Below are 22,156 nucleotides of genomic sequence, written 5' to 3'. Positions count from 1 at the left end.
AGAATCAGGTCGCATCAGCAGCAGCTTATGTATTTATGACTCCAGGTTAGTTCCTTGTAAAGCCTTCAATGGTATCTCATGATAACATATCAGGTTCCATCATCCCGCCCTGTAATTTAGTCTAATTTCGTTAATTACCCAACTATCTATGAGAAAAAATGTGGCTGTTCCTGTCCTCTCACAAACTCTTCCGCGTAGAAAGGGTTTTCCAGCTATCCTGCAACATTTGCTTTTTATGTAAATTCCCCCTCATCACTCAAGGCTAGTATGCAAAGTTTGTCATGGTCACATGGTGAGTTAGACTTTCCAAAACAGTTATCAGCATTTATATTTTTACATTAAAAAAAGGTGACAAGAATAAAACCTGAATATGATGGAAATTCATGAGTTGGTTCAGGTGGTTTATGGTGTGCATTGATGTGAATGTTTTGCTACAAACCAACAGATCCCATTCCAGATGTACACCTGCAGGAGAGAGTTGGAGCAGCGCCATTAAGTGCTCTCTGCTATAATTACTTTTGGAATAAAAAGTGTTCATCCCTCCAGACTAGTGTAAGCACTGGAGCTGTTCTGCCAGACAATCTACAAGAAATTATTTAAATTATTAAAATATTTTTTTGTAAACCTACAATGGTAATTTCTAAAGCCACAGTGCAGAGGTAAAAACAGATACAGTACCTTCCATGGGAAAAATATAAAAAATATAAAAAATGACAGAAAGCTTGATAAATTTTTGTTTTTTTATTTTAGTCCATAAAAACAAAAAGCAACAATAAAAACAACACGGTGATAACCATAATAATAACAGTAATGATAATCGATAATGTATGTAAAACAACATAACAACAAACAGTAAGAAATTAAATTAAGATTGCCATCATTTTCAAAAGCACCCCATGTACCTAGAGGCTGTGAAGCTAGTGTCCGTTTTTTAGGGGGAAAACAGGAACATTGGGAGGGAGAACATCTGTGGTGCAGTTAGGAATGTGGAGGTGCTGGTTGGGTTGTAAGCACAAAGACTTGATCCAAAGACAAGCCACCTGAAGGTGCAGGTGTATGTTTGGGACAGGGCTTAAGGATGCGACTGACAGATAGAAAATTGACAGTAACAGTCTCTCAGAGTCAGTGCATTCTCCAGTAGAGATGCACATCAGCACACTGCTTTATGCATACGTATGTACAGGAAACAGAGCTACACTCTCTCCACACTCTCTCTCTCACACACACACACACACACACACACACAGAAGGACAGTAAGGTTGAAACACAGTGTTCTAAAAGTAAAATGAGCGCATTAAACCCCTTGAATTCTTGAATAACCCAAAAGTTACTACAAAGCACCAGTATAATCCAAACATGCTGCTTTTTCTCCTGTCTAGTCTCTTCTGCTTCATAATGGATTTAGTTAAATACACACATTTGACCCTGCTGTAAAGACAGAACAGGACAGTGCAGTGGAGCTGCCTGCAGTTCGGTCACAATGACAGTGCTTAGGTTAGAGGAGTTAAGTCTGAGTTTATTCCAGTGGAGGAGAAAGACTTGTTTCTATTCTTTCATTCACTCTCATCCTACATCTACATTTCCAGTCTGTTAAATCAAAGCCCTGAAGCGCGACTGATCCTCATCTGTATCTGTAGATGGGTTGTGGGTACAGAATGAGGAGGACTAACCTGACTGTGCTGTACATGGTGGTTGAGGGGGAGGACGTCTGCTACATGGGGGTGAGGGCAACTGGCCTCTGTCAGTGAGCATGAATTGCGTGAGGTGATTGATCAGCGCGGGACCTGCATCTGCTGAGAGGTCTGCGATTGGTTCTGAGCAGTAACTTCGGGCCCCCGGCTTGCCAATCGGCTAAGGATGTTTCTCTCAGACATCTGAAGCCGCACAGCGACTGGGGGTATCCTAGCAATGGTTGCAGGGAGACGTGTGACGTCAGCCTTCATGTCACTCAGCAGTTCCTCGAGCTGTTTGAGAACTGGCAATAGAGAAACAAAAAATTGAGCACTACCATGATCATAAGTCACAGACTGTTTTAGTTTTTATTGAGTTTGAGTTTGGTGAAATTGAGGGTCTAAGTTCAAAACTGCATCGTTTTTGTGTTAAGCTGCAGTAAAAATGTACTCAAGTAGTGTATCAAAAAGTAATAGAGAACAGGATTTCTGTCTCTTTACTTCTTGTATTAATTCACCAAGCAGTTAGAAATGTCTACAGAAAAAAAAAGGAGTTAAAATTTTGTTACAAATTATTATTTGTTTGTACAGTCAATGTGATGACTTCTCAATTTTGTTTTTACATAATTTTAAACCGAATACATTTGTGTTGCTAAGACAAAATTAGAAATTGAGAATAGAAATTTAAAGACTATGAATAAAACAATTCATATGGCCTGAAGTATTAAGAACCCAAGAAGCAGCGCAAATAATAACTGAGTCATGCTAAAAGTCATCAAGTAGATGCACACATGCTTATTGCTTTTTTAATTCAAATGTGCAAACTGCTATTTATGTGACCGTGTTGCACCTGGTGTCTGTTGGCTTGATTTTATAGTAACTATAACTAGAAACTAGAAATTTAAATATTTCTTTATACCCAACAAGTCTCTTTTGCATTATCCTGATAACATCATGGTAACAACCTACACTCCCACAAACACAAACAAGCTATTCTTATTCTCTAAATATAAACAAAAAAAGGAAAACTATTGGCCCAGAGTCAAATACAACATATTTCCACTTCCTCAAGCCCCATATATATTTAAGTCCAAGAGAACATTCGCTCAACCTGTTTGCCCATGTGTTTTACCTTTATGCAGCACTGCATTAGCAGGCTTGTTCCCAGACATGGACTCTTTGCTGAGGTGCTGGTGGGACTCGGCAAGACACTCCACCTCACTAAAGCGAGTGTTGAGGGCCATGGAGGGGTGGGCTGGGTCCTCTGTCATGTTCAGGTAGGCTGCCCTGCGCAGCTGTTCCTCAATCACCAGTGCCTGCTCCAATAACTAAACAGGTCAGACAGACAATGGATGCCCAGTGAGACATGATTGAGACAAAAACAGATGCAAGGAAACATGATGCCAATGAGCACTTAGTTCACCTTAAACCTGCGAGCCAGAAACTTGTTTTTGATCTCCAGGAAATTCCCTCTGCTCATCTCACCTTTGAACGGTTCATTGAGGATGGCAAACCTCACATCGTTCTGCACATCCTGCCACCGGGCGTAGCCATGTCTGAAAGTCACTGGGGTCAAGTGTAATAACATCAAAATTGTATGAGAATCTGGTTTCCAACAAACCTAATGCCTAAATATTTCCTAATCCACACAAACTACTCACTCTGACTCTGCATGGTTTTCAATGCAGAAAGAAAGATAAAGTTTCTGGTGATTTCAGCTTAGTTATGAAATAACAGTCACTCATGATAATCTAATAAGACTTGTGCATTGAAAAGCTGGGCATTTGAAAGGATACTGTATAATGCCAGCCAGCAGCCAATAGTCGTGGCGACGGTGCCAAATCTCAAAGGTCTTTTTGGTGACAGTGGCTGCCCGCTCTTCATTCTGCCACAGAGAGTGAAGTTCTGGAAAGGAGGCAAAAATGTCAAATGACAGAAACGAAAGAGAAAAAAGAGAAGAGAAAAGAGACAAAAAAAAGGTTGTGTGTTTGTATGTCCACCTGTGAATCCTCCATCAGCAATGTTGAACATGAACCTTTGCTTGGTGGCTTTCTTCTTTTCTTCACTGACGTTAACCACAGACGCAGCTGTTCCTCCGTCTTTGGTGTTCTCTCCATTTTGCAGTTTGCCAGACTCGTCTGTTTTCGTGCCGTCCTTCTCCTCCTTTTGCTCTGCGAAATACAAAAACAGACAAATGGAAGCATGTCAGTTCTAAAAGAAGGAAGAAAATCCCACCTAATTTCAAACACAAAATACCCTGTCAGCATAGAAGCAGGTATGCAAATGTTTTTAGGCATATTGGAAAGTAAAGAGATAACAGCAAATGACAAGGGGGAGGTGATATGCAAGGCCCTGGGTAGATATGAAAGTTAACTAAATTAAACCCTTATGCATCCAGGATGCTCAGATAAGTGTCCTATCAATGTTGATGATATAATTGAAATTAAAATTCATGGCAAAAAACACAGACTTAATGTGTGCACCTTTCTTCCCCTCTGTAGGTGAACTAGTGCCCATCTTTTCAACTTTGGCCTCCTCAGCTGAAATGAGAAAAATGCATTCAGAAACAGAAAATAAATAATGGCCATTATTTAAAACAGTATTATTATCTATCTCACCTTTTGATTTGTCCTCGTCTGAATCCACCTTCCCCTCCAAACTCTCACCCTTAACCTCGGGAAGAGTATCCTTCTCTGAAGTCTTTTCTTTCTCTTTGCTCAGACCTTCAGACTCATTCTCCTTTTTTTCATTTCCATCTTCTGTCTCCTTTTCTTTCTCCTCCTTCCCTTCGCCAGGATCTGCCTCTCCTTCTTTCTTTTCCATCATGGAGGATTTTTCTGTCTCATCTGGGATTTCAATAATCTATGAAAGAGGTGGTCAGTAATATATTAAAAACATGTGATTGCCTATGATGCATCAAACTGAATATAAAAGCAAGTTTTACCTCTGGATCATCTGCATTCCTGCCTCCTTTGCCCTCCGTGCCCTCCTTCTTCATGTCCTCCTTTTCCTCTGATTTAGACAAATCCTCTGTTATATGTAAACAGTCAGTTATGAAAAGACAATCTCTGATGTGGCTGCAACTAAAAATTAATTCCCCGGTGTATTCAATCTGCTTTGCTCTGGTTATGTTAGGTCTATGTTATTACAGTTGTGTCCACAAGAGGGCATCGGAGATTAAGCTGACTGTTAAGAAATGTGTACTTTGGCCCGAATCTTTCAGTGCAAGACACAAAACAATTGTTCTCACAATGTTTTAGTTGGGGTATAAAATGACATTGAGTATTGGGTTCCAAGGTTAGGACTAAGAAGAAACAGAAATATATGTATGTTATGTTAATGACTGTCCAAATTTGCTTTAATAACTTATTACTTCTGCCTTTGTATGGATAACTTTAGTTTGAAAGTTTTGGATAATTCTCATAAGACTTCAGTTTAAGGTTAGATGTAAGAAATAACGCAAAACAAAAAGACAAAAGACAAAAATAAAAATGGATGTTTAGGCGTGTACCTGGGACAGGTGTGTTGGGTTGGGTGTCTGCAGGCGTCCCAGTGGAAGGAGTTTTGGGGTCTTCACCGGCAGCTAAAGCTGCAGCCCTCTTATTCTCCTCCAGCTCTGCCATCCAGGGCATTGACCACTGACCATTCACATGCTCGAACTCCTGCACCTATTAATCAATATGTCAGTCAGCTGCAACTAAATATTTGAAGTAAGTAAATCAACTACTACTATAGAGCTCACCTTTTTCCTTATAAGGGACATCACACCAATGCGAGTAAGCACATGTTGCCTTGACAAACCCTCACGCGGGACGCCATCTGCAAAGGTCTCAGCACCATCAGCCCCTGGCTCACAAAGATGTCGCATGAACAGAGACACATAAGCCCTGAAAATGTGAGGGAGAAGGTAAAGATATATACTCATTTTACAGAAGTACAGCATGTTAAAAGTCTTCCACTGCAAATACGACCAGTTAAGTAGACAGGTAACTACGTAGCTTTAACACAACATAGGACTAGTTTTTATCTCTATTAGCAGTTTTAGTCTCTATAACATTACTCCAGAATAATACATTTTTCTATAGTCTACTTTGAGAAAGGATTCTAATTAAAAATAACACAGGTTCAGTTCTTAAATGTATATAAACACAAGAAGCTGTACTTCTCCTAAAACAAACCTTTTGACTGAAATCATGATATCAAAATAAGGTAATTGTAAATCTGCCCAAGCCTGTGATATTCTCTGACACAAAAAATATGTTAAAAAGACAAAAGGCTCTGTGGTTCAATATCCATCAGAACCATTAGTAGCAAAATGGCACACAGAGACTCACTTGAATTCTTTCTCAGATTTCCCTCGCAGGTCCCTGACAAGCCACTGATTGGTGAATGCATCTTGTGGAGGCATCCCATAACGCATCACTGCATTCAGAAAAGCCTTCCTTTGCCGTGCATTAAAGCCTAACACCTAAAAATTAATGCAGAGGTCAAAAGATAAATGAAACAGTAGGGAGTCAGTGTTTCCTCTTAGCTGGTAATTACTGGTTAACATTTATAGAATGCTCATGCAAAACATAACTATAAGGTGATGTAACTAAAGTGATGACAAAATCAGCACCTTCCACCCTTACTATGTTTCCGCTCCCTACCTCTTTGGTAATGTTTCTGTCACAATAATCCATTTCCTATTGCCACTTCTAAATAAGTGCCACCTATTTTGACAATGGAATACTTTTATTGTAAAGGAGTAACAACAAGAAATAAGTGGTTACCAATAGCAAGTCTCCTACGACTGCACCCTAGAGGTTTTTAGTATGTGTATGTTTCTAGAAGTTTAAAGTTTATAGTAAAATTCGAGTTAAATTATTCCCCAAAAAATTTGAATAACTCCATTACTAAAGTTCATCAAAGCTAATAATTTATTCCATACAGTGTATGGAATAAATAGGTCTTATTTATTCCATACACTGTACTGTAACTATACCTGTTTCAGTGTTTTGCACAGATGATACTTACTGTCATACAACAGATTATATAAAGAGACCACAACCATAGAATTGTTATTAATTATTTAAATAATCTGCTGAGATATTGTGCTCTTACTGTATCCTTAAGAGTCTTAATGCACTTTTGACAACAAACAGTTCAGCTGATGTACATAAAGCAGATGTGTTCTGGATGACAGTTGTCCATCTCTGCCACTATAATTTTAATTTAAGCATCTCATATGTTCTGGATTGTTTTATTTTAAGAGTTAAGTTTTACTTCTTAAACATAATTATATCTATAAAATTACTACAAGCATGGGACATACATTACTGCAGTAATGTATATATGAGGCAGAAGGTGCAGCTCTAGGGGGTGGATAGGTGGCCATGGCCACCTGTATTCTGGACACACTAGCATTTATATACAACAGATAAACTATAATAATAGATCAAAATTAATTGAAAATAAAAAAAGGAATAAAATCAGCCCCGTCACATTGGCTATTATTTATTTTAGGGAGAGGTGAAATGGAGGTCACTACAAACTCAGTACTGGTCTCTGTTGTGCCACATCTATGAAAACAGTCTCAATATTTTATATTTGGGCACGATGGCAGTGGATTGTTTAGAATCCCCAGACAGGTGTTTCCTTTCTGTGTATAATTTGCGTGGGTTTCCATTCAAAGCCCATGACATGTATGTTAAGTTATTAGTCACTCTAAATTGCCCACAAATGTGAATATAAATGTGAATGGTTGCCTGTTCATGTCTCTGACACAGTTTGGATAGGCTCCGGCCCCACAACACAAATTTGTAATTCATTTCTTTGTAGGCTCAATAGTCAATATAAAATACGAATACAATCAATTAATAAAGGATGTGTTATTATGAATTAACAACCTGTACTATACAGTCAGTATAGAAAGCAGAAAAATGCACTGAACAGGTTAAGGTTGGACAAATACTATTGTGTGCATTTCTAGCAATCAAAATGATGATTTTTTTCTAGAAATTGAAACCAACTGGTTGCTCATTTTAAAAGACCTGTTTTAGTTTTTCTTTTGAATATTTATTATTGCTCTTTATTAGAGTGTAACTGTTTCAATGGAATAATCTTTACCGGCTTTTTTTGCTTTTATTCAAGATCTTCATTAAGCATAATTATTTTTAGAGCTTGGACACCTTAAGAGTTCGAGTTGGCAGCAGAGGACATAATGGGAAACTAAACCTGTCAGTTAACCTGACAGCCTTGCCTTTCTTTAAAGAGGCAGCAGTTTAAGTTTACATGTGTTTTGTGGCCTATTATACCAGCAAGTTCTGCTCAGTCAGTACCGTTCTTTTTTCATTAATTGTTACTTTTAATTAAACAGTCAAATTGTTGTTGTTCTATTTTTGGTTTTTAGCATTTAACATTTTCCAGTTTCTTCCTGCCAGAAACCCTATAGTGTATGTGACAAAACAATATAGCATTATGGTCAATAATAGGTCAAATGTTTTTTTTCTTTTAGTTCATTATTTAAAGGAAAAAAATCCAAACGTTTTATAGGAAAGTGGAAAGTGAATGACTGTGGTACAGCAGAAAACTCACCTCAATATTACCACCAACCCTGGCTAGCAGTGGAGGCAGAGGTTTATCCCGGTCATTCCTCAGCCCCTTACGATTTGGTCGGCGGGCATTAGCTAGTAAGAGATTAACAATATTAGTATCTGAGGATCGATGCAGTAATGTTAAATTGAAATAAAGTTGAATTTTGATGTATTATTATTATCTGCTCTTATTTGTGTGCTCCAATTTTTCTGTATATGTTTGTATTGTTCCACTTACTCCTCATCACATCACATTCTAATCCTGCTGAAGCTTCCTTCCTCACAAGCTCTTTTGTACATTGTTTGTTGCTTATTCTTGAAACACAATGCTTCCAATTACAATTGAAAGCACTCTGGTGGCTTGCTTTATTCAATTAAAGTGAATTAACAGAGCACTATATATACAGTGTATAAAACGCACACACACACACACACACACATATATATATATATATATATATATATATATATATATATATATATATATAAATAAAACGTATATACATATATACACATTTTCTTATTGGATTTTTAAATGAACCATCAAACAATTTTAGCAACTGCTAGAAACTGTCAAACAATACTGAAAGCCGTTTTAAACACATTAAGTACATTTCAACACAACAGAATTAACAGAGCCTAAATACAGACAGACAATCTCTTTAAAGTGTCAGTAGACAGCTTATCTGACTGAGAAACCATTGATTTGGAATGTCTTTCCCTGTTTCTTTGCTTTTTGCCTTCTCTTTTCTTTCCTTCTTTTCTTCCCTCTCTACATTCAATGCAGACAATACAGCAACAAATGCATTTTCCTGAGTTGTTGTTGAGGTTCTCAATGAGGATAACACTGCTGTCTGCTGAATCTGAATAAACATCTGCAGGGGTGGTTTTAAGAATGTTAATGAATGACAACTGGGGATTGGAGAGTACAGATTCTTTATAACATGTACTTAGCCTGAACAGGAAGGTCTGCCTCCATGTTTTAACTTTTTGTGGTTCATTTCTAAACTTAAACTAATGTCCTTTTCTTCCTCGGAAAGTAAATAGTTAGAAGCAGTAACGTTCCTTCTCCCAATTTACCAAACAAAGCACACACAAACATGCATCTTCTTTAATCAGCCGCCATACCTTCAGTACGTTCATCAAAGTCCTCGTCGCCCTCCTCTGAGGCCACAGAATAGTCAGACTGATTATCCGACTGGTCCTCCTGCCAGTCTACATGGAAAAAAGACAGAGAAATATTGAGAAGGGAGAAAAAAAAACTCTTCACTGCTTGAACATAATCAAATCTAAACAAGATAAAGTATGAGCAAACTCCATACAGAGCAGCAAGGTTAAGAAACCATCAACCAGGCTTTTAGCCATAAAGAGGAGCTTTGTTTGTTTTCATGCAAGGGCATGAAAACAAAGTCAGGGTTTTTAGCTAACATAACAATGCTTAGATTAAGTGTTTTTGCAAAGCACCTCGAGCCAAATTAATGTAAAACATTTAGGACATTTAAGACATTTAGGCAAGATATCAAAATTAATGTAAATACAGACGATTGGCTTGATCTCAAACACAAACAGAAGCAGGAACAGCAATTACTGTACCTGCTCGTTGTCAAGCCAATCAAACAGCTGATTGGATTTTTCTCTGTACCATCAACTCGGGATGGCAGTTGGTATGCATATTCTCTCTTCTCCTTGTAAGTTGACCTACAATTTGTATTTGTGCGTGGGTTTTACATAATGTAACTATGTAGGGTCTGTTTCTGTCTATAAGTAGCACTGGGCTTGTCTAGTGCTGTTTTCTTTTTTCATCGGCATCTTTTACCGATTGTTTCTTGTATTTAACAAATCGAAATCAGAATAATATATATGTCCAGATATAATAATATTTCTGGACATAAAACAATCTCAAAGAAATGTATTTGAGCCCTGGGGAAAAAAACATTTGAAAAATAACTTACTACGTTTCTTTGCCTAATCATAAGCTATAAAACAAAATCAAACCGCATCTCCTACCATCTGACACCAACACCAACAGCGCAGCACAGCACACACAAGAAGAGGTTGCATTATATATTGTTCTGTACCCTGTCTTATACCTCGGTCCTCCTGAGAGCCGTCATTGTAGTTGACAGGCTTTCGAGTTCTTTTGCCTTTGCCCAGATTGCGGGCGAGATCCTCCTGCTGCTGCTCGTAGTGGTGTCGAAGCAACTTTTCCCAATAGTCAGGATCAACACTTTCTTCCTGCTTGATCACCTCCCTTTCCACCTCCTCCTCCTCAAAAAGAGACAAAAGTATATGATAAATATGATGAATGCTGCTTATGGATTAAGCTTTTTAAAAATATAAAACCTATTACTGGCACTCCAAAAAACAAAGCCATATCACACTATTCATCAACTGCTATTACAACACCTACTATTAAATTATTATATATGAATTATTATAATTAAAAAAATTATATTTCTATTCAAAACTTTCAAAACTGCACTGGAATCTTGAAGTTCTGCAGATTTTATCAAGAGGTGCTGTATGTGAGAATGCAAATTTTCAAGTGAGACGGCTCCAATCCGATGTAAACAAAACACTGTTTCCCGCTGTCTTTATCTTGTTGTGCCTCCATGCACAGGAAGCACAACATGACAAAGTAGAGTTTCTCTTGTGAAATGCTTCTGATCTCCCGCTGTGTGTTACATGTGTGAATTGCACTCGAAGCTGATTTCTCCAGAAACTGTCCAAAGTTCATATGTGAAACAGGCTATGCAGAGCTGGATATACCTCATCATCTTCATCCTTGACCACGTACTGGGCCACTTTAAACGAGCTGAGGTATTCGTTCATGCTCTGAAGCTCTGTGTCCTCTGTGGCATCCTGGTTCCTGTCAAGCAAGCGGTCAATTGCATGGTCATCGTAGTGGATCACACTGCTGTCATCCTCCTTGTTGTCCCCTGAAAGCAGAACAACTCAAATAAAACAGAAGGAACGAGAAACTAAAATTTACTCCGTGTAACATCTGTCAGATAATACTGATTTCTCAGTGATGGGATGATCTTTCCAGTCAGTCTCAGTCTCTAACAAATTTTAGTCTAAATTCCCAGTCTCGTATCCAAGCATGAGATTGTATTCTGCTCATCTTTGAAACAACAGTGTGCAATGCAGTACTTTAAAACTGGTCAAATCTCTCCTGTTTGGTTACAAAAATCAACAAAAACTACTAAATAAAAATATTGTATAAATATAACTTACAACATGCCAACTGCAACAGAAACATATTATAGTATTAGCTATGCAAAAATTAGTGAAAGTTTAAAAATAGATGATGTTTAATATCTAATACTGATAACAACTTGCCTTGATTTCATAAAGTAACAATCTGTTATGTACATTATCAAACTGGTACAGTTTTATTTATTTTATTTTTTTTTAATTTTTTTTTTTAGGTATGTGACTCTTTTTAATCTGAAATTTTCCCTTGACAAAAATCATAGTGAAACTGAGATAGGCAGTGAGTTAATGTCGGCTCACCATCTCCAACTTCGTCTTTAAACAACTCTTCGGTTCCAAACTTGAGGATATCATCAAGCTCCTGTTTGGACATGGAGCCTGTCTTGGAGCCGAGGCCTGGTCGCACCACCAGGTGGGTGAGCATCATCTTCTTCTTTGCCACCTGGTGGAGGAGAGTAGGTGGAAGTCAAACAAACTGAGCACAATAACACAGAATCAACACAGTTGATACAATTTTAAGACGACTGTATAACTTCTTGCTGTTTTAATTTCACAGACCTGTGTGATCCTCTCCTCCACAGAGGCTTTGGTGACAAATCGATAGATCATCACCTTCCTGTTCTGCCCAATACGGTGAGCTCTGCTAAATGCCTACAACACACATTAAACAAAGACAATGATCACCTATCATCCAAATAAACAGACACAATGACACAGGCAAGATGACAGGTTCATACCTGGATGTCATTATGGGGGTTCCAATCAGAGTCATAGATGATGACAGTGTCGGCAGAGGCAAGATTAATGCCCAAACCGCCAGCTCTGGTGGAGAGTAGGAAAGCAAACTGGGGAGCACCAGGAGCTATTTGTATCAACAACAGAATTCAAGTTAAAACACAGACAGCGTATCATATCAGCTGTCCTGAAAGATTAAACTAACACTTGTGTGTGTTTACTTGTCTCACCATTAAAACGGTCGATGGCTTCTTGTCTCAAATTACCAGTTATTCCCCCATCAATTCTCTCATATTTGTATCCCTCATTTTCCAGGAAGTCTTCCAGCAGGTCCAGCATTTTGGTCATCTGAGAGAAGATCAGAATTCTGTGTCCTCCCTCTTTGAGTTTCTTCATCATCTTCTGAAGCAGCATCAGTTTTCCAGAAGCCTTTGTCAGAGAATTACCCTCATACATGCCATTTGGAAGTTTTGGTGCCTCCTGCAATCAGAGAGAGAATTCTGATCATATGACATCAGTACATTTGACTCAATACGATGACGTGATAACAGTGCTACAACAGCCCACGCATGCATAGATTTTAACTGTTACGTACACTGATCAGGAATAACATTATGACACCTGCAATTTAAATAGGATGAACATTACAATCACCTCTTCTTATAATGCACTCCAGCATGACTCCACTACCTATTTTGACCTCAATAACAAACACATAGTGGATTGTGTCACCTTTCAAGTAGAATTCATGGCAGAGCTACAGTATTGGATTGCATTAAATTGCACAGGTGGTCATAATGTTATGACCGATCAGTATATATCTGTGAAAAAAACAAGCTGGATCGTACTGTAGCAGCTGCAGGAAAGAGATAGGGGTGATTGCAGCACTTTTTGAGGTCCATCACCACGTTGAGAAGAGATACTTGGTTTCCTCCTCCACGAGTGTTCAGGGCCTCAAAGTTACGAGTTAGGATAAACTTGTAGTATTTCCTGAGTTACAGAGAGGAAATAAAAATTGCATTGCAACAATACATATAAAGATTTACTTAGATCATACATAGAATAATATACCTTCAATGTGAATACATTGGCATTTATACACATGATGCAAAACAAAGAAAGTTTAAAATTTCAAAAGGTTTTATGGTTTTGAAGATAAGTCCTACAGCTCTCCTTGTATTACATACTTCTGCATGGGACTCAGCTCCACTCTGACAATGAGCTCTGTCTTTGAAGGCATGTGTTTAAAAACATCAGCCTTCAGTCTCCTGAGCATGTGTGGTCCCAGCATGTCATGGAGCTTCTTAATCTGGTCCTCTTTGGCAATGTCTGCAAACTCCTCCAGAAAGCCTTCCAGGTTGCTGCAGACAGAAAAAGATGATTACATACAGCATATCGTCTAAGTTGTATCTGCGCTACAACTACATATACTATGGCTGTATACTGTATGTGGTTACTGACTTGAATCTCTCTGGGGTCAGAAAGTTCAGCAAGTGAAAGAGCTCCTCCAAATTGTTCTGGAGAGGAGTGCCGGTCAACAACAGCTTGTGTTGCAGTGGGTAGTTATTTAACACTCGGAAGAACTAATAACAAGGAGGGAGACAAGGTTAGGAAAAACACACTTAGTTTTTGACATTGATAATAAGCACTTAAGATACACAGACTACTGGTATAAACATAATCATGCATTTAATTTAAATTATACTGAAAAAACAAATGCTTATATAAGCTGTGCTTGCTGTTACCTTGGACTGGTTGTTCTTCAGTCTATGAGCTTCGTCCACAACCAGACACGCCCATTCAATGGAGCCCAGCACAGCCTGGTCAATGGTAATCAACTCATAGGATGTCAGCAGAACATGGAACTTGACCGGTGAGTCTTTCTATAAAGAGAGTTTACACTCTTAACACTATTTCATGAGAAAAATCTCTAATATAGCTCATCTGCTTTGATCACCCTGTGCCCATTTTTCTACTTTTTTTCTTACCTTCATCTTGGATGCCTTTTTTCCTCCTCGGATGGCATTACCCTCAAAGGAAAACTCATTCTCTCTGATGACAGCCCTGCTGTCTTTGTCCCCTACATAGGTGACCACATACATGTCAGGAGCCCACATCTCAAACTCTCTCTCCCAGTTAATGATTGTGGACAGGGGAGCACTGACCAGGAAGGGACCTTTGGAGTGACCCTGTACCAGTGGATGACAATGGTAGACTTAGATAGATAAAACAAAATTCAGCTGTAGGCTTACAAATGTCACAAAACCTATCAATGTCTCCAGCATTCAATTCAGAAAATGCTTAAAATCCTTACAAAACATAAAAAAATACAGGTCCCTACCTCCTTGTACAATGAGTAGAGGAAAACAGCTGTCTGTACAGTTTTGCCTAAACCCATCTCATCGGCCAGGATTGTGTCTGTGGCCTGAGCCCAAGAAAACCTTAGCCAGTTCAACCCCTCCAGCTGATAAGGATGCAGAGTGCCCCCTGTGCTGTCCAGGTATTCAGGCTGCCGATCAAACTTGATGGTGGGCTGGAAGGAAGAAACCAGGGAGAATTTCAAGTCCACGGGTTGTGACTAAGCCTACTTTTTCTGCCAATGGAAAAATCTTAACAGTGAGCAGTTAAGATCATCAATAATCCATTCATTCAGCTCAATGCAAGCAGAATCACTTTCACAGTAAACAAAGTTTTGTTCTGATTTTCAAAAAAACTTACATCTACAATTGGATTAGCAGGAGGCCGCTCTGCCTTCTTGACTTTAACTGGCTTTTTCAGCTTCTTGCCAGGCCTTCCCTCCTCACCCACCATCAACTCTCTTAAAAAAAAGGAAAGTTATGAGACAAATAATATTTTCAACAGCAGTTGTATACCATGAGACAAGTGTCATCTGACAGTCTGTCAGCTTCTACATACCTATGATTCCAGTATGTTTGTTTGTAGGTGTCATATTCAGGAATGTCCATGTCTTCACTCTCCCAGGTTGACTGGTCATAGGCAAGATCTCTCCATTTGATCAAGTAATGTACATTGTTCTTCTTATCAACACTAACATGAAAAATAAAATACAGGATAAAGTAATATCGGGTGAATATATATAGGATTGTTTGCTTTCTGTATTGTCACATAGCTAACTATAGCAATATGCAGAAAAACTCAACAGAAAAATTATCTATTAAAAAATTGATTTTAAACTAAAATCTAGTCAATTGGTTCCAAATCTTTAGAGGAAATTTATCTTGTTTTTTTTTAGGGTTTATCTGTGTCTGACCTGTGGTTTAGAATGCGATGAATCATCAGCCACTCTATCTTAACTCCAAAGCGGTAAAACTCCTCTTCCATGCGAACAAAGAGAGGATCTTTGTTCTTCCTCTTTGTGCTCTTGTCATCATCACCCTCGCCTCCAAAGTCTACTGGTGGAGGCTCATCCATATCAGTCTTTCTCTGATAGTTACGGAACATTACCTGGCAATTCAGCTCCAACTGAAAAACAGGGGGTAGACAAAGGGCCATCAGGAGCCGGTTTCAGATTGTGTTAAAGTGTGAGGGTGCAAAAGAAAAATGCCCCAAATTTGCACAATGACAGCCAAACAAATTCCATTTTAAGCTACAGGTAGATATGGTTTTGGAAAGTAGGTCGTACCTGTAGTTCCTGCACCCAGGAGCAGTGCCAGTAAGACATATTGCACCATTTGACAAAAAACTCCCTCTCTCTGCGTCCAACCAGTGGTGGGGGATCAGGAGCATTAGCAGGCAAGTCAGCAGGCCGGGGGACAGGCATGGGAGCTGGTGGATCCCCCCAACGCCATGTCAAAACTTTTTGGACTTTTCCTTTCATTGGTGGACACTGTTAAGAAGTGGAGGAGGTGAGAAAATAAATTAGGCTAGGATACTTAATAATGACAAGAAGCAACTTGGCAATTTTAAAAGGAATTTTCTTGATAATTTTTACATGAAAGGTAACCAAAATAAAAACTACATGATTGCCACTGTTTACCAAAAATGCTACAGCTATACGTAACCAGAAAGCTCTTTATATGCAGTATATACGTTTTATATGCACCAGTGCTCAGTGCTCACCTTGCAGCGGGGGCAGATCCATTCTCCATTGGGGATTTCTGGGAGAGGAGGGTTGAGACAGTGGATGTGGTAGGAGGAGGGGCAAGTGTCACAGCAAAGAAGCTCCCCGCCATCCTTGCACACCCGACAGTACTCAATGTGGTGGTCATCTTCCTCCTCCACCCCTTCATCCCTCCTGTCTTCCTCGTCCTCCCCTTCACCCTCAGAGAGATCATCCCTGGCCTCCCACTGAATCCCCTCCTTCTCCTGGTGGCAGAATTACAAACAGAGGGAAGTGATGTGTGTGTCAGGGAGGGGAAGGGGTGAGGGGGGGCAGACAGGCAAGGAAGGTATGCGGAACGAAGTGAAAGGAAAAAAGGGGAGGGGTGTGGTGGAGATTCAAGAGTGCAAGGGGTGAAGGGCGTGTGCATTGCATGCGTGTGCATGTTTGCATGTGGAGCCATTGCAGAGGGAGGGAGGCAGTGAGAGGCGAGCAACACGAAAAGGAAATGGAGGATTGGGGGGGTGGGGATGTGTGGGGAGGAGTAGGAACATAGACGGGAACATGAGCATAAGGGTTTGGTGAGGGGCAGCAGAGGTGAAAATAACAACTAACATAATCTATTCACCAACATTCAACTCTCTTGTCAGCGCAACTTATACAATATACATCCACAAGAAAATGTTAGAGAGCAGTGTTTATCCTAGACAACTTTTCAGGCACGGTAGCAAAAGTATGATAGAGGTTTTCCTCATAGACAAAACATTTTTTTCGCTTGTGCACTGGCTTGAAATTCACCAAAGCATATTGCCAGACCAAAAGTCCCTCCCCTGCATTGTAAATATTACATGCACCCAGTTTCCGGTCTGTGGATCTCACATCCCCACCGAGCAAAGACGTAACATAAAATAATGTAACATAAAACATAAACATAACATGGCACCAAGAACACCCTTAATACCTCCATGCCAGACTTTAGGTGGCATGGCCCCTACTATCAAGGGAGAACCACTGCAGAGACAAGTTTCATGTTTGGTTCACTGTTTCATACTAATGATTTAGGCTGTCTTCTCTGCACAGCACTGAGAGGTAGGATTACAGTACTCACACAGTGTGGGCAGCTCCACTTGCCCTCAGGTGCTTTCTCCATGTCAGGGTCGAGACAGACCATGTGGTAAGCTCTGGGGCAGGTGTCACACAAAATGATTTCTCCTCCCTGTTGGCACACTTCACAGTAGTCCTGGTGGTCTGTCTCATAGCCATCACCGTCCTCTGTCTCCACTGAGGGAAGGAAGTTCACAGAAAGTTGCATTAAAAAATGGAGGAGTAACAGGCTTTCTCTTGGCCTTGACTTTGATCTTTTTCAACAAAGAAAACCTTTTTATTATGTAATACTTCCATGCCAACCTTTCTTCTTTTTCTTTGCGCTCTTAGGCTTCTTCTTAGGACGGCTGCTGCGATTGGAGCCATCTGACACTGAGAAACTGCCATCATCAAAGTCACTGTCAACATCTGGCTCATCTTCATCACTCTGACAAAGTTATTGAGTGACAGCAATAAGAAGGAGACAAAATCAGGTTACATTAAAATCCAATATTAATATGTTGATTCTGGTGAATAAATAAAAACAACTGAAAACATAAAAATTTAGTTAGAAGCAGGATCCTACAGAGGAGCGTTTCCTCTTGCTGTTGAGTCCCCCTAGTTTGATCTTGAGTGGAGCAACTTTCTTGGGTTTGGGTTTCGGTGGAGGTTTAGATGAGGATTTAGACTTCTTCCGAGCATTGGGACCTGAAAAGGTGAAAACATAAATAAGGTATTCAAATATATACAAATAAACAATTCAATTTAAATCTAATTATTTTTCAAAATTCAAATATAAACAACCAATTTGCAATTAACGCAAAAATTATCATGTTAAGCTTAATACATGTTTCCCACTTTTCATGCATTACCTTTGCCCTCTTTGGTCTTGGCCTTGCGGAGTGGAGGTGCTGGGGCCGCTGGAGCTGCAGCAGGTGTCAGAACAGTGGCAGTGGTAGGAGCAGCTGCGAGTGAAGTGGCAGCACCAGTCTCTGCCCCTCCGTCTGTCCCTGCCACTACCATGTTCTCCACAGCTGCAGCCACATTGGCAGCTGCCAGAGCTGCATTGGCAGTGGCACAACCCTACAGGGGGACACAGAATCAGAAACTCTGTTGTCTCTAAAGAAGGCAATAAATGAAGGACAAATCTTTCATGACAAATCAGATATTTTATCTCGTTCAAACTTTAAATACCTTTAGAGGGTTGTTGGTGCTGAACTCTCTCCACTTAGCCATCATCAAAGTCATCATCTTGGATACAGCAATTTTGGGGTTTTTAGCTGCAATTAAAGGCCTGAAGCCATACAATTTTAAAGAAATATGGTAATTATTTGTATAATGATACACGCCGCTCCTTAACATGATGCAGAGGCAAACAAAGGTACTGTTACTATGAGAAATATTTTCTCACCTGACAAATTGACTGAAGGCCTTGTAGTTGGTGAGGGAACTATAATCTTCCTGAGTAAACGCATGGTCAATGTCTTTCATGCCCCAAGCCCCCAACAGCTGGGCAGAGCTTTTGGGCTAAGGTGGGAGGAGAAAGGGTAAAAAAACAAAACAAAAGCAAGCTGGGGGCCTTAGTTTGACACGTTATCCATCAACAAATTAACTATCCACTCTGCAGATGTGTCTGAGTCTTTACCTGGCAGTCATCATCATCATCCTCATCATCTTCTGGTTCTGGTTCTTTGCGTTTGCACTTAGAGCTGGATGAGCCTCCTTTTTCTGCTGCCGCACCTCCTTTTTTCTTGTCTTTGGCAGAGCTAGAGCGTTTCTTCTTTTTCCTCCCAGGGGCATAATCACTTCCTTCACTCTCTGACCGCATCCCTCCCTCATCTGCATCCCTCTCTGCTGCTTCTATGCCAATCAGGTGCTCCGGGGAGCTGACTGGCAACTCCTGCAAGACAAACGGCCGCTCTGCTAATTACATGAAGACACTGGTGGTTTCATACTTTTTGCATACGGTATCATATAAATTACAAGTGACATTATTTTTGTTATGGCTGTGCTATTGTACTGAGCTGGGGACATCTGCATATTAACTGTCAGTTTACTGTATCATCAATTAAGTCAAATATAGACGGAATAACTTAAAAATAATAATAACTGTTAACTGTTGGTTAACAGAAAAATATTAAGTTAAAGTGTTGATGAAAACTAAAAAACATTTACACACTTTTATTCCCAGGCTACTGAAATGTGAAGATTTGCAGCTTATCTTTGTTTTAAGTTATTGCAAGTGAATATCCTTGTTTTTTTTAACGGGTCAGAAAAAGTGGTCTGAGTGTTTCACCTTTGGCTCTCAGATGTTATACTTAATTTCTATACAATTTCTTTATTTTATAGATAGAATGGCTTATTTGCTGAAGTCATGTAATTTTTTTCAGTATGCACTTTTAGACAGGAAATTGTTTGTTATTTATTTATTTATATATTTGAAAGCTCTCACACCTGCTGTTATCAATTAAAGGAATGTGAAAAAAGTGAAATCTGATAGGTGAGACAAATAAACTGTCCTTGTTTTTTGCAAAGATCCATCCAAAAATTACGTTAAGGCGAATATGAGCATTCAGCAGTCTGAGATAAATGTTCTGGGCATCTTCAAATCCAGCTTTGTGTTATTATGCCCTTTGTCACTGTGCAGGCTCAAACGTGACCTCTTGAATATTTTGGATGCTGTTCCTTGATTTTCTCACTCTGAGTTCTGTGTTGATCTTCATAATGCGTTTTTACACAGAATCCAAATAGGGAATTTAGTCCCTTTCAATTGCATCAAAATTGCCTCAGAAATAATTACTATTAGGAGGAATGAGTAGTGACAAAACTGCACATACATGCATGCTATGGTGGAAAGTAAGAAAACACAATCAACTTTGTTACTATGCTTTAGCACATTTTTCGTCTATCTGTACTTCATGTAATCATATTTATATATAGCTAATTAAATGTTTTACTTAACTACATCTAAGAGCAAATATCTACTTTTTCTACTCTATTAAATTTTAAAATAAAACAAATCATCAGTGAGACAGGAATCACTTTCCTAAAGGTAAGCATAGGATTGGAAGTAGAAATTCCAGTTAGGTATGTCTTCGTTCACTAGACTACATCTTTATTTTTTGTACTTTCACTTAGAAGTTTTTGAATACTTCACCCACAACTGCTGGCATATCAATATTGTTTATGACAAACTAAAAAATGTGGACCTATCCTTTAATCATTTCTTTTGGAGACTTACACATAAAAAACTAACCTCTCTGATGGGTCTCTGCCTCTTACTGCTCCTGCTCTCTCTGCTGCTTTTCTTAGCTTTCTTCTTCTTCTTGGACTTGGGTACCTCCTCTACGTCAGACGCAGCATCCTCCCGCTCGTCCTCATCTGTCGGGAACATGCTTTCATTAGTAAAGAGAAGACACTGTTTGTGCACACGGACAGGAGCACTGCTGCAAGCCAGAGGGAGAAAAGAGGGGACCGCGCACTGGCACGACTTGGCAGATGTCCGTGCACGCCCGTACACACACCGCGAATGCCACTAACTGCACAGGTTGAAACTTGTCTTTGAAACTTTGACATTTCACGCCCGCACCCAAGAAAACACAGAAAAGGTTCGTGGAGTAAAAAGGCTTAATATTAGAAGCTAAAAGTGTAAACAGTTGTTTGCCAAGTTAGCTAACTAATCTATCATGGCGAGTGACGGACGGGCCGAGCTGACTATTCCGGGCTAGCTCAAGCTAACGTTAGCTTTGCGCGGAAGGCGAGCTCAAGTCACCGGGAGAGATGTACCTTCTTCACGAGAGAAACAAAAGAGCTTACCGTGAAGAAGTGAGTGCTCATCCACGCCGAAGTCGTCCCTCTCATCCTCGCTGCCCGACATTTCTCTCAACGTGTTAATTTTATTTCTTGCTGGTCGAATTAATCCCTCCTAAACCTTGCTCCTCGGTCGGCGAGGGAGGAGGGAAAATGACGTGGGACCGTTGGAGAATGCTCCGGGGGTGTCCAGGAAGGGAGGGGTGGTGGGTGCTGAAAAAATAAATAATAATAATAATAAATGGCACTGGTTTGTTTCTAGTCTTTAGTAATTTCCCATTATTTACATAAGATCTCACCGACCACCTGCGTACTCAAACAAGTTGGATAACTAAATTAACCCATGCTCTGACATTTTCTGTTGTTGATTTGCAGGTATTTTTCTACACAGGAGTCAATTAAGTTTAATGTAGCATCCATTACTATTTAAAGTATAAGCGACAAATTCGCACCGTCGAGCTAAAACAGCGCATCAAAGAAAAGTTAAAGCGTTTAAACCCTACCTTCACACACTGGAAACTTACAGTATGTTGTGTGTAGTCCCGGGTCGAGGTGTGCTGTCTCTCTCTCTCTCCCTCTCCCTCTCTCTCCCTCCCCCTCGGTGCGAGAAATAACAGAAGTCAGGCTGTTTGCGCTGCAGTTGTCATTTAGCGATCATTCATTAAGCACGGCTGAACCAGTGATCAGCGAAATTTTAAAATAAGCCGTCAATGACCCAAAACACGTTGCTCCGTCCCCCTTTTCTGTCTCCCAACCTTACAGGCACAGCTTAGCTAACGTCCTCACAAACACACAAAAGGGGCAGACATCCCATAATAATCCACCCCCCTCCCACACTCGCACAGGACTCTGCATAGTTACCTCGCAACGGACAGACCATAATACTCAGGCTGCCCCCACCCCCTCCGCCACGCACGCGCGCGCACGTGCACCACCACCACTAAACATGCATGCACCACACTCATTGCATGCACACTCCTTCCCCTTTCCACTAGTAGTCCCAGCC

General features: G+C 39.9%; 1 protein-coding gene across 6 annotated transcripts; it reads right to left on the bottom strand.

The window, feature by feature from the left end:
* Positions 1-726: 726 nt before the first annotated feature.
* chd4b (chromodomain helicase DNA binding protein 4b) lies at positions 727-21,950 on the bottom strand. Of its 6 annotated transcripts, none has more exons than XM_067509900.1 (40): positions 21,654-21,950; positions 21,157-21,363; positions 20,597-20,721; positions 18,986-19,240; positions 18,752-18,867; positions 18,535-18,634; positions 18,213-18,423; positions 17,927-18,048; positions 17,665-17,788; positions 17,366-17,538; positions 16,278-16,523; positions 15,841-16,044; positions 15,469-15,680; positions 15,114-15,245; positions 14,916-15,015; positions 14,539-14,730; positions 14,186-14,386; positions 13,943-14,080; positions 13,659-13,780; positions 13,385-13,558; positions 13,046-13,187; positions 12,428-12,677; positions 12,200-12,324; positions 12,021-12,113; positions 11,763-11,904; positions 11,016-11,185; positions 10,325-10,514; positions 9,375-9,461; positions 8,248-8,339; positions 6,006-6,139; positions 5,414-5,558; positions 5,183-5,339; positions 4,616-4,701; positions 4,290-4,533; positions 4,155-4,211; positions 3,672-3,842; positions 3,468-3,576; positions 3,095-3,227; positions 2,804-2,999; positions 727-1,976 (listed from the first exon to the last, which is right to left on the bottom strand). In XM_067509900.1, the coding sequence occupies exons 2-40, from the start codon at positions 21,215-21,217 to the stop codon at positions 1,774-1,776; spliced, it is 5,934 nt and encodes a 1,977-aa protein (XP_067366001.1). In that variant the 5' UTR covers positions 21,218-21,363; positions 21,654-21,950; the 3' UTR covers positions 727-1,773. The 6 variants fall into 6 exon arrangements, with proteins under 6 accessions (XP_067366001.1, XP_067366000.1, XP_067366007.1 ...); XM_067509899.1 differs by having other exon boundaries at positions 21,675-21,950; XM_067509906.1 differs by having other exon boundaries at positions 4,616-4,683; positions 21,675-21,950.
* Positions 21,951-22,156: the final 206 nt, after the last annotated feature.

This window comes from Channa argus, chromosome 7, assembly GCF_033026475.1.
Source record: "Channa argus isolate prfri chromosome 7, Channa argus male v1.0, whole genome shotgun sequence".
In the NCBI taxonomy this organism is placed as follows: domain Eukaryota; kingdom Metazoa; phylum Chordata; class Actinopteri; order Anabantiformes; family Channidae; genus Channa; species Channa argus.
This window is presented reverse-complemented; position numbering and strand designations above follow the sequence as displayed.